The following is a 12,914-nucleotide window of genomic DNA, read 5'->3' as shown; positions in this document are numbered from 1 at the left end:
TGTGCAGCATGAGATTACAACGTGATTGATTAGGCTACTGACTGAAAGGCAAGGCCTAAGGAAAGTAGGCCCTGTATGATAGTTGGGGTATTTAAGAAAGAGTTTAGTGGACCTATAATGCATTAAATCATCTTCACAGAGGGACTCATTGTACTGATCAAATTTGTTTGTAGGCCTAGCATATAGGTTTAAGTTCAAGTAGACTGGTAGGCCTATTTAGCAGACGCTTCAAAGCCATAGGCTCGCAACGACGGATTTTGGAATCATCATCAGCAGCAGCAGCAGCCTGTCAAGCATTGGTTCTAAGTCAATAACCTGTTTACTATTGTGGCGACTGTGGATGTGAGAATTATATTACTATGACACGATATTATAGAATTAATCGTTAGATGTATGCCATATTGTTTTAGACCATGTTTTTACTTTATTTTTTGTGCCCTGCGCAGTTGTAGACCACGGGGCATGTTTGCGTCTGACACACGGATGCTAAATTGATGACGTGGTGCCGTTCACTCAGCGGACGAGAGAGGATGGCCGACCAGAGTAGGCAAGTAAAACTCGCAGCTGCAAAGAAAAAGGTAAGAAAAATGGAAGTAATCAAACACGTTCAATGCAAAGCCTTACACCCGTCAATCGTATTCGCTCGCTAAATTAGTAAACAAGCGATTACTTTGATTGGTGTTGCAGTTGATAGTTTCTTGGTGATCTCGTGCATGTTGACATTCCACGTCTACCGAGTCCTCCGCTACTGCTCATCCCCAGAATGTTTGCTCTCGGCGGTCAGTTGATGCCAGGAAATGTTGGGGATTTCTTTTCAGGCCTTGGTCAGGAAGGTGTATTTATTTCACCGGCACTGGGCGTTGGCTTAGTTTCTACCTATATACTCTTTAAATGTGAGGCAATAACAGCTGCTGTCATTATACTGGTATTTTTCGCCAACGAATCTGTCTTTTGGAATGTCCATCCTGGACGCCCTGTGTGAGGTACTTTGACGTTAGCTAGCGATAGCTAACTACATGCTAGCACCACCAACTAGCTAACTAATGCTAGCCTGTCAAAACCATTTTCACAGGATCTGTGATTGACTAAGGAACGTTTTGGTTTGTGTATAGATGATGAAGGTATGTAAAATGGCTAACTGTTAGTAAGGATAGCTAGAGTTGTTTGATTTGGCTGGTTTTATGGTTGAACTGACGTGGCTAGTGTGTATTCTGATAACGTTAATGCCCCTCCACGGTCTAGCCAGTTATTAAGCTGCTGGTTTGCATTCCCTGAATTTCTGGTTGGTATCTCAACTAGGACAGCTAGCTAGCGCTAGTTACCTCACCATTCAATTTGAATAAGCCATTGTAAGACTTTCGAATCAATATGCTATATCATTTAAACAAATATTTGATATCTGTCATTGTCACCACCTCAGGTATAACGTTATTTATTAGCCGTTGAAAGTTAATAGCATATATTCTATCGTTGCATTTTAGTTTAGGCAAATGCTAGCTAATTGGATAAAGTTGGCTAACGTTAAATGAGTGCTATTCGACAACCGTTATCTATGATTACTGGGCAGGCTAGTATCATAGCTTTAACGTTACTAGTCTTATTTACTGAAGTTATGGAGCACGGTAACGTTAACACAACAAACTGACTTGAGACTATGTTGGGAATGACATCGTTAGTAACTAAATCTTACAGAGAATGGCAAGTTACTCCAGTTAGTTAATGACTGGGTGTCATCCATAGCAAGGTAAAGAGGCATAATGTTTGCAGACGTGTCCCTCTTCGTCATTCTCTGACATATCTTCATGTGATAGCTAATCATAAGAACGTGGAATCCACTGTCCTGATAGGGGCTAAAGGCCGTTGTCTAGGAGTCCCTCCCCACCCCGTGACAGCTGTCGGATACTTGCACTACTCGAGCTATGTGATCGTAACAGACCACTCTGTGATTAGGCATAGGTTAACATATTGGCATTATTCTCATTTGACAATACATCTGCACATGGTAGGAACTACTAAATGCAGGAAGCTAGTACGCTGTCCATGTTCTACTGGTGGAGTATGCTATGAATGAGGTGCCCAATTGGAAAAAGTCCCCCATCCATATAATTCATACCCTGTATATATTAGAATATTTGTTTCAGAGTTTGTGTGTCTAACAGTATCTCCTATTGTAGAACCTTATCTTACAGTATGCCATGTTGCAATGGTGAAGGAAGTTAAACCTGTTTCTCCAGTGGTATAGTTGTAGTCCATGTGTGTAAAATGTAGGGGTGTGTGATCTTAACAAAAAAACAAACAAACAAACATAATTTGACTAAAGCAGTGACCTTCCCTATGTGCGGAGCCGGCAGTTTCCTCGTGGCAGACCGGCCAGAAAGGCTAATTGATAATGTCAGCTGACTCAGCTCTCAATTTGTTAAACCTATAATTAAGATATTATGGTATACGGTTTGTATTACAGACCCCTAGTGCACTATGGAGTTGACAAGCTGATCAGTAGGGGTAGCCTGTACCACCAAACTCGGTGGTGTAATATTCTGGTTATAGTACAAAAATGAATAAACTGAATAAATGTTGCGACTTCACACTGCAGGCAATGCTCACAGAAAGATTTCAATGCTTCCTCCTCTATCAATTTGGAGGACACTGAAAATCAGCATAATTTGAAATATGACTCAGTCTATGCACACACTTACTATTACTGCTTAGGGCCTTAATTTAGATGATGGGTGAAGTGAAAAACCTAAAGGGTAACTGAGAATACACTTTAGGTTATGCGCTTCGCAAAAAAAACAAAAAAAAAACACTTTTACACAATTTAATGACAAGGCAAAATATATTTGCTAATTTAATACCATAAGCAAAACCCTAAGCATTTCATACGCCACACAATAGCTTTATTTCACGCACGAGACACTTTGCTCATTGAGTGACTTTGCACTTTGTCCACCTTTTACTAATTAAATTAAGACCACTGATCTATAAACAACACTTTATAGATCAGTGATTAAGACCCATAGACTTACCCCAGTGGCGACTAACAACTGTGCAGGATCTGAATCAGGAAGTCCACCAGAAATGCATGTGATGCTGAGGGAGGGTCTGTGGGATCGGCTCACAGTTATTTACCTTAGGAACCCTGCTTCTGTTTGTTTCTGAGACTTTTAGGGGTTTTCTGTGTGTGAGGGTGTCAGTGTGCATTTGCATATGAGGTTGTCTTTTTGATCAGAAGGTTCTACAGCAAAGGATTAACTTGGAACAGCAGGTGTGCTGTTGTACTTCATGTTGGTCAAAACAACATCCTGGTCTCAGATGTGCATCTTTGTATGATACAGTAGCCTGCAACTGTGGTCTAGTAGCTAGTGTGTGATGTGTTTTGGCTTGAAGTTGTCTATGTACTTAAACCAGTGAAGACTGATTAATGAATTTAAAAAAATCTGTTGTTGTACCATATATGGCATTGAATAGTTCTTGTAGCCTACCCTTTGTGAGGAACAGGATATTGTAGTCATTCGCAGGTCTCTGTGTGTCTTGCTAAACCCTGATGTAGTCTGAGGTTCTCTGTGAACCTGTTTCAGGCAGAGTGACCGATGCAGTCTCTGCCAGGAATACCTCTGAGTTGTAGTTTTATGTGAGGTTATGTGAGGTGGTCACATACGGTCAGTCTGTTTGAGGGTGTCTGGCCTTTGAGGTTGTTTGTATGAGTGATTATTGAGTTTGATGTTGTTTGGTGTGATCTTGGCTCTTTACGTTATTAGGGGGGAGGAGGTTGTTTGAAGCAGTCATTAGTGTAACTTGAGTTTGTTTCTGTGGCTGAAGTTGATTCAGCACTCTCTCTTTAGTGTAATCTCTCAGATTTTTTTTCTGAGGTTGTTTCTCATGTGGTCTCCTGTCCCTGCAGCTGAAGGAGTTTCAGCAGAAGAGTGGCCCACCTCCCAGCTCTGTGGGGCCCAAGAAGAAGCGGAAGGTAAAGACCGGGAATCAGCTGGACACGTCCACTCCTGACAGACACTCTCCGGACAATGTGAGTCACACACACACACACACACCACACAGCTGGACACACACCCACACACACACACACACCACACAGCTGGACACACACCCCCACACACACACACACAGCTGGACACACAGTGTTAGTTAAGCTGTAACCAGACGGTGCTAGTGTTACAGATGATTAACTGGTCTCATAGCAACTCCCCAGGTCAGCTTCTTCTGGCTTGAGGTTGATGCCTGCTCTTCCAGTGCCCAGATGGTCCTTCAAGTTTGGTGCCCTTGAAAGGTTCATCTGGAGATGGGAAGATGGGGCAGTTGAAGAATGCTTTTCGAGTGTCGTCCGTTTTGCCTCGGGGCAGACGAGAAGAAGCCGAGTCTATAATTAGGGTTTAGGGAGGTGGGGGTGAAATTGGTGTGCTGCCCAGGGAAAGATGTGGAAAGCTGAACTGGACTAGAGTAGAACAGACACAAGATACTATTCTCCTACATGTAGGTCACTTCCTGCTTGGCTCAGATACCTACTGACACCCTACTGATTTGAGCTCTATAGATACAATCCAGTCCTGATGAACATGTGATTGATCGTCTGTGATTGATCATCGTGGAGTGAGTGGTAATGGCTCCCTCTGATGGGGAACACTAGGTACCTGGCCAAGAGGTGAATAGGTATATAGGAATGCGTATCCAGGTACCGGTGTAATCACCATTGACACACTGAGAAAGAACATTCTGCTCGAAACGTCCATGGGCCGATTAAAAGTTGTTTTAAAGGAACTGTGAGTGCGGTTCTTTTTCTTTATATTCATCGTGGAGTGACCCAGTGTAGAAACAATATGAGCCTGTTAGACCCCCATAGGTGAATGTACTTTTGCTGGATGTTGTAAGTGTGTGAAGGGGGAATGACTTGTATCTTCTTGTTTGCTGATCCTTAAATGTGATCTGTGAGACTGTTGTTGAACCAGTGTTCATGTTTGGGTTGGTCTGCAGGGAAAGTAGCTGGGGACCAGTGTGCTCTCTTGAGGGCTAGGGATGGATGGATGGTCATTCAGGGTCACAGAGTGCAAGCCAACCACTGAATAATCGGGCGTCTGTTCACTCCTGTGGCAGTTTTCACTTGCTCACTCTTCACTCGTTCACTTGCTGGCTCAGCCGTTCACCTAACTTCCTTCTCTTTCACCCTCACTCCCCTCTTCTCCAGATTGACAGTTTTCTCAAAGTTATGAGTATCACTAATGGGGTGGCTCTGCCTCCTTTTATCAGCGGTCAGGTGAGCCGTCTATTTTTCCTCTCATCCTCCATCTCTCTCTCTCTCTCTCTCTCTCTCTCTCTCTCTCTCTCTCTCTCTCTCTCTCTCTCTCTCTCTCTCTCTTTTTCTCTGTGTCTCACTCTCTCTCTCTCGTCTCTGTCTCTGTCTTTCTCTCTTTCTGTCTTTCTCTCTTTCCCCCGTTTGTCTCTGGCACTCTACTGCTCTTCCTCCTCCTTTTTTTCTTACTCTATCATTCTCTTACCCTCTCCTGCCTCTCTTTCTCCACGTTCTGCATGCGCGTGTGCTTTTTTGGAGACGATGGTTCTGTGTGGCCTAACATGCTGTTACCGCAGAGACGCTGGCTGCGTGTGACCTAGCCTAGCATGGTTGTTACCGCGTTGTCAGCATGTTTGATGTGATTAGAGTGCAGGAAGAGAAGCAGAGTTGTTTTTGGTTTTTTGCATGTCTGAGCCAGGGATGGCATCACATATGGTTTAGACTCATCCCCAGGGTTTGTGTGTGTGTGCGTGTGCGCGTGTGCACTTGCGCATGTGCACACTTTCCATCACTGCCTTGCATGTGTATTCAAAGTGTTGGTGACCTTCATGTGGTACATTGACCTCCCTGAGTCTGGCCAGAGTGGGTAGGGATTGTTATTTCACTCCGTTATTATTATAATACAACCCTATTTCATTTTATGAGTAGCTTCTAGCCTTCTTGATTTAACATGCCAATGTGTGTGCATGCAAGGGTTCAAACTGACATGCCTTGTCCTGGGTGTCCCGTAACCCATAAGATATCAAGCTGATTCTTTTGGGTCATTAGTAATCATCGGCAACATATTTAGACCAACAGAGACTCAAGATTTCTCACCCAGAGACTGTTGTCATTTTGAACTCCATGCATGAGTGTGACCAATGACTTTTGCAAATGCCATTGTGTGCTTATGTGTGGGTGTGAGCAGCATTTGTTTACTTTGTGTCGTGTGTGTGTGTGTGTGTGTGTGTGTGTGTGTGTGTGTGTGTGTGTGTGTGTGTGTGTGTGTGTGTGTGTGTGTGTGTGTGTGTGTGTGTGTGTGTGTGTGTGTGTGTGTGTGTGTGTGTGTGTGTGTGTGTGTGTGTGTGTGTTTAACTCTGTGCTAAAGAACCCAACCAACATTTATATTTGGCCTGATCATTGGCTTGTGTGTGCTTGTGCGTGTGTGTATGTTGTATACGTGCATGTGTGTTGGGTGTGTGTGTGGGTATGTGTGCGTGTGTGTGTGTGTGATAGGCCCCAGCGGAGATGGAGGCCCGAGACTCCCCCGTGGCCCAGCTGCAGGAGGAGGCGAGTGGGGAGGCTGGCCGTGGCTCTCCCGTCACCGTGTCTAACCCTGCTAGCGATAACGTTAGCGCTATTAACCCTGAGTGTGTCAGTGACGCCACTGCTCTGCAGGTTTGTCTGTCTGTCTGTCTCTGTGTTTCTGCCTGTCTGTCTGTGTTCTAATCTGTCTGTCTGCCCGTCTGTTTGTTTTTTATCTGTCTGTCTGTTTGTCTGTGTGTTTTTATCGGTCTGTCTGTCTGTGTGTTTCTGTCTGTTTGTCGGTATGTTTCTCTCTTTTTTTTTTGTGTTTGCCTGTCTGCCTCTCTGTCTGTCTGTCTCAATATGTTTGTCTTTGTTTTTGTCTGTCTGTCTCCGTCTTTTTACGTATCTGTCTGTTTGTCAGTCTATGTCAGTGTTAAGCTATCTGACTGTTTCTCCCGTTGCTCACCAACCATTGTTACATCGCCACTATAACCATATTACTACACTAACTCATCCTGGCACCATTTTGTCTGGCTTTGTATTTAACGATACAGCCTGCGTTTCGGTTTTCTATTTCACGAAAGATTGATATTTGTAATCAATTTGCGATCAGATCAGCGGTCCTTCCATCTGTGCGCCTGTCTTTAAGCTCTATGTTGATTGGCTGGGAAGGGATATGGTTTGGTCCCATGTTTGTCTCCCATTTACCGACCCAGGGTTCTATACAAACACTGATGAACAACAGACAGCTGAAGGAGCGTGAGGGTGACCAATCTTCAAGTGTCTGGGAGCACAGACGGCACCCTAAACATTAGAAACGGCAATGCTGTGATTGGACTGTTAGAGTAGCTGTGAAAAAAAAGCGGTCGGGTCTCCTGGTCTGTATTGTCAGTCACCCGCTGTTGTGTTTCCTGACTTTGTTGCAGAACTGTAACCAAGATACCAACTGCCATGAAAACTCCACTGATGAGAACAGGTGAGTGGCTGTCACCCCTTTACTACAGATCTGTGTGTGCGTGTGTGTGCGTGTGTGTGCGTGTGTGTGCGTGCGCGTGCGTGTGTGTGTGTGTGCATGTCTGCCTGGTTGCAGTCATGGCTGAGTGTTTTTTGCAACTTTGCATACACTGCAGGAGAAATTCTTGACCTTAACAGTCTTGCTGATAGGCTACACTGACAGTGTGTGGCATAGCTTTGTTCCGAAGAGAAAAGTTGCCCTTCAGTAGAAATATTTCTATGGCTAATTATCTGTCATGAGATGAATTATGTTCTTTGATATGTATCTCTCATTTGTTCACTAAAATGTCTTTGGTTGTTTTAGGCCCTTGTCGTCTACAGAAAGCCTTCGTCAGCTCTCCCAACAGCTAAATGGCCTACTCTCTGGGGTGAGTCTATATACACTGACAGAATCGCAAACAGCAGAATCATATACAGTTGAATCGTAGAATCGCAAAGAGTCGAACAGTAGAATCACAAATAGTAGAATCAAAGATCCCCCAAAAAACATCTCCGGTAGAACCATAGAGTCAAAAACAGTAGGACATTCCAGGTCAGGGGGTCTACAAGTCAGGTGCTACCTGAGTGACTCCTAATCATCTTTACATTCCATAATAATCCAGTTAACTTCCACACATTAAATAACCTGAAGCACAGCTGGCTCGGGTAAGGGCTTAAGATAGGTAAGGGTAGGGGAGAAGGGTTTACCACAGATACCCAAGTGTATGATGGCTCGTAAAGATCACTAGACCCTGCCTCATATTCACTTCCATGTTCGAAGCCTACAGTAGCTTTCCCACTAGACAACTAGTAAGGTCAAGCATCATTTGGAGGAGAAGAACATCTTTAAAGTAGTACCATGGTCCTACTCCTACTGGCGCTGTTGAGTATTACATTGTTGTATGTGTTTACTTCTACCCACTGACCGGTCCTGTGCTTTCTGTCTGCTCCAGTCGTCCACTTATGTCAATGGAGATGGAGCCCCCTCACCAGTCAACGAGAAAGAATTAGAAGTAAGACACACACACACACACACACTCTATCTGTATCTCTCTCTCTCTCTCTCTCTCTCTCTCTCTCTCTCACACTCTCTCACTCTCACACACACACACACTGTGTTCTCACAACAGCTGTTTTGTAAATGCATGGAAGCACATTGAGATTAATGAAGTGTCTTTTTAAGACTGCTGCGATCATCGCCTTTGTGAGCCTAAGGCTTCAACTGCTGTCTTGAAAATTCTGTGGAGATGTTTACCAGTCCAGTGCTCAAGAGGCCAGTGACTACCCACAATCCAATATCCCTGTTTACAAACACGGTCACCTCAAATCAAAGAGTTGTTGATCAAAGAGGCTGCGGTGCATCTATCTGGAACTAACAGGGGGCCATCTGTGCTCTGATAGCATTTGGCTAAACACATTCCCCCATCATTATGTCTCCACCTGATCCCTCACCAGTTAGTTTAGCTCTCCGCCACTAAGGCATGCATCAGCGAAAGCTCATTCCACACCAAGTCATGGGTTTTTGTTTTCTTTGTTAGCGTGCATTCTGGACCCTTTTTCCAATTCTTTCGATATTCCTGAGATGAGTTTCGTACAACTGGCGAACTGAGAAAGCTCTGGCCACACTAAGACCTAACTGAGAGAAAGCTCTTGCTGCACTAAGACCTGACTGTGAGAAAGCGCTTGCTGCACTAAGACCTGTGGTTGTTTTCGCACTTGGGCCTCCATTTTCAAGCCATTATTGTCCCGTATTCCTGAGTTAAGTTCAGATTTGTGTAGAGGAGAGAGGAGAGTATCTCTAGTTACAGTTAGTATTCCTGAGTTCAATTCAGATTTGTGTAGAGGAGAGAGTCTAGTTACAACTAGCGAATGTTAAGAGCAGGAAGCACTCTCCTGGATACTGCTCTTCCTCCTCCTCCTCCTCCTCCTCTCAGTCGTCCACAATCACTCCATTCTCGCTGCTCCTCTCTGTTGGAATGTTGTTGGCAGAGGCAGCCATGGCTCATATGATCGCTCCTGTGCTTCAGCACACGTACACACACATTCACACTCAGTCTCACTCTCACTCTCTCTCTCTCTCACACACACACACACACACACACACACACACACACTCTCTCTCAGTCTCACTCTCTCTCTCTCTCTCTCACACACTCACACACTCTCACACACACATACACACACACACACACACTCTCACTCTCTCTCACACACACACACACACACACACACTCATGGTGAACTTTGTGAATTCTCCACCTGAGATTGCCGACTACTTTGTGCTGTAACGTTTTACTTTAAATTACTTTTGTAAATTCTATTGTTATGCATGCTATGTCTCAAGAATCACAATATGTAGCCAGATCCTTTAAATGTGTTTTCCTGCATTTGAGATGATATACTGTCTATATGTCTACCAAGACATGACAATGTTAAAGTGAGTGAAAACACCCATTGCTTTCTTGCATCAGTTGTGTTATCATTAGTCACAGCACACTTCACATTACCATTTGGTATTCCTGTGGTTAGTTTTGCTCCTTCCATATGACCAGGAAATGACCCTGTATTGCATTGGTCAGTCAGAGATGTGGTATTTTGAGAGGCTTGGGCCATTTATAGATCATCATGGACTATGGTCACCCCCCTTAACTTGCTGCTCCCTTCCATGATGCCTAGCAAGCAGACAAACACGCACACACACACACACACACACACACACACACACACATAGTGCCTACCCAGAAGGAATACTTACATACACACACACACACACACACACACATACACACACACACACACACACACACACACACACACACACACACACACACACACACACACACACACACACACACACACAGTGCCCAGCTAGCAGCTGTTGTTTTTAAAGCGGAAAAAAGCCCTCCATCTCTCTCTTATGTATTCCATTCAATATTGATGATTTTCTTTTTTGTTCCTCTTTTCGTCCTCCCCCCTTCACTCCCTTTACCTTTCCTCATACCCTCACTCTTACTCCTTCGTTTATTTCCTCTCTCCATCTCTCACTCATCACTTCTCTTCATCATTCCTTCACACACTCACTTTCACTCACTCGCCCACTTCCTCTCTCTCTCTCTCTCTCTCTCCCTCATCCTTTCTCTCACTTTCCTCATCGTCTTCCTTCTCCCCCCCTCCCTCTGTCTCTGCATGTGTGCACGTCAGGCTCGGAACCAGGAGCTGTCAGCTGCCCTGGACTCCAGCAACCTAACAAACTCGCAGCTCAGTGCCCAGCTCCAGCAGCTGGTAAGAGTGTGTGTCTGTACGCTCAGAGCACCACTGCTGGCAGAGCAAACACTCTCTCTCACACACACACACACACACATGTAGACATTTGCACAGAAGCGCCTACTCACCAAGACATAAAATAGTGTAAGCACACTTGCACAGATGCATGTGTACACACACACACACACACACACACACACACTGTTAAGCCAGGCAGACACTGTGCATTTTGCATAAGATATGGCAACTCACACAGCACGTTTCAATCGGATGTGGTTGCTGTGCCACCACTGAATAGACTGCCCACACTACAAGACAAACGACAAAATATTCTGATCATATGCCAAAATTAGACTGGTGCTGGAATGCTGATTGTGACGTCTTCTGATCGTGACATCTTCTGATCAGAACTACAGATGGGACAGGAATTCGGCCCTGTTAACAAGTTTTGTCAGATCTGACTGATAGCACGTCAAAATTGCACAGTGTCTGCTTGGAAATAAATAGACTCTCACACAACCCACCCACACGGACATGCACACATATTCACACATGCACGATTAGTGCCCCTGCATGTTGGCAATAGGAGCACATGTACCGATGATAGATAGATAGATAGATGACGCCCAGTTACTTGCCTGTCTGTCCACTTATTTTACATTTATTTGACATCTTATTTATGTTTTGAGTGTTTATTTAGATGTAATTTGTCATCCATTTGTTTGTTGTTTATTTAGTTTTCATCTTTGTGTTTGCCCCATTTATGCGGCTGAGTTTAAATTGAAGCTGCATTTACTTCAGAGCTCCATTTAAACTCCTAGACCAATGCGTGTTAGCTGCTAACCAGCTGTGCTGTAGTGAATGGCCCTTAGTATGTAAGCTGCTAACCATCTCTGCTGTAGTGAATAGCCCTTAGCGTGTTAGCTGCTGACCATCTCTGCTGTAGTGAACAGCCTTTAGCATGTTTGCTGCTAACCGTCTCTGCTGTAGTTAATGGCTCTTATCGTGTAAGCTACTAACAATTTCTGCTGTAGTGAATGGCCCTTAGCGTGTTAGCTGCTAACCATCTCTGCTGTAGTGAATGGCCCTTGGCGTGTTAGCTGCTAACCATCTCTGCTGTAGTGAATTGCCCTTAGCATGTTAGCTGCTAACCATCTCTGCTGTAGTGAATGGCCCTTAGCGTGTTAGCTGCTAACCATTTCTTCTGTAGTGAATGGCCCTTAGCGTGTTAGCTGCTAACCATTTCTTCTGTAGTGAATGGCCCTTAGCGTGTTAGCTGCTAACCATTTCATTTTTAGTGATTGGCCCTTGGCATGTTAGCTGCTAACATCTCTGCTGTAGTGAATCGTCCTTAGCATGTTAGCTGCTAACCATCTCTGCTGTAGTGAATGGTCCTTAGCGTGTTAGCTGCTAACCATCTGTGCTGTAGTGAATAGCTCTTAACATGTTAGCTGCTAATAATCACTGCTGTAGTGAATAACCCTTGGTGTGTTAACTGCTAACCATCTGTGCTGTAGTGAATGGCTGTGTCTCCTGTGCTGAAGGAGATAGAGAGAGCAGACTATGGGCTATGTGGCCTAACTGCTTCTTGTGATATTCCGTTTCAGACACAGCAATCTCAAGAGCTCAGTGACCAGCTTCAGAAGGTAACACATGTTGTTATTTGCTTTGTTATGTTCATGTGCACAAAGAGCTTATGGTTCACATTCTTTCATGGTTCACAAGCTCAGATTTAAAGGAACCGTATGTAAAAATTGTATTTCAATTAATCATAAAATTGCCCTGATATGTCACTAGACATTAAGAAATCATGTTCATTTCAAATACTTATATCACTGACAACAGTAGTCTGGCCAGGATATTGTCATTTAAAAAGTGAAGTTGCAGCCCTCAACTGATGTTGATGTTGTCATGTTTTGTTTTGGCCTAATGCGCCACCCTCCACCTATCTACTAATCACAAAGTCAGTAGTGTTTCGTCATCCGGTTGCCAACTCTGCCAGTCAGAGAGGAGGGGAAGGGGATACACCGCTCTACAGTAATTTGAAAGTGATTGTAGTACCCGTTTTGGCCACAATCTTACATACGGTTCCTTTAAATTTTAATGAATGGACAAAGGATGAATGGGT

General features: G+C 44.2%; 1 protein-coding gene across 2 annotated transcripts in view; it reads left to right on the top strand.

Moving 5' to 3' along the window:
• The first annotated feature begins 499 nt into the window (after positions 1–499).
• golga2 (golgin A2) overlaps positions 500–12,914 on the top strand; it is a 30,015-nt gene continuing 17,600 nt past the window's right edge. The window contains exons 1-8 of one of the 2 annotated variants that reach the window (XM_076284080.1): positions 500–578; positions 3,902–4,024; positions 6,518–6,679; positions 7,456–7,505; positions 7,848–7,911; positions 8,476–8,535; positions 10,724–10,804; positions 12,394–12,432. In XM_076284080.1, the coding sequence (XP_076140195.1) occupies positions 531–578; positions 3,902–4,024; positions 6,518–6,679; positions 7,456–7,505; positions 7,848–7,911; positions 8,476–8,535; positions 10,724–10,804; positions 12,394–12,432 (627 nt within the window). In that variant the 5' untranslated portion in view covers positions 500–530. The remainder of the gene's footprint in view (positions 579–3,901; positions 4,025–6,517; positions 6,680–7,455; positions 7,506–7,847; positions 7,912–8,475; positions 8,536–10,723; positions 10,805–12,393; positions 12,433–12,914) is intronic. The other variant, XM_076284081.1, reaches the window with a different exon arrangement.

The sequence above is a fragment of the Alosa pseudoharengus genome, unplaced genomic scaffold (genome assembly GCF_046254945.1).
Source record: "Alosa pseudoharengus isolate Yale_2024_CS ecotype anadromous, Long Island Sound unplaced genomic scaffold, YU_APseudo_1.1 YU_APseudo_1.1_scf_14, whole genome shotgun sequence".
NCBI lineage: Eukaryota > Metazoa > Chordata > Actinopteri > Clupeiformes > Clupeidae > Alosa > Alosa pseudoharengus.
The sequence above is the reverse complement of the archived record's forward strand: the minus strand, read 5'-3'. Positions and strand labels throughout refer to the sequence as shown.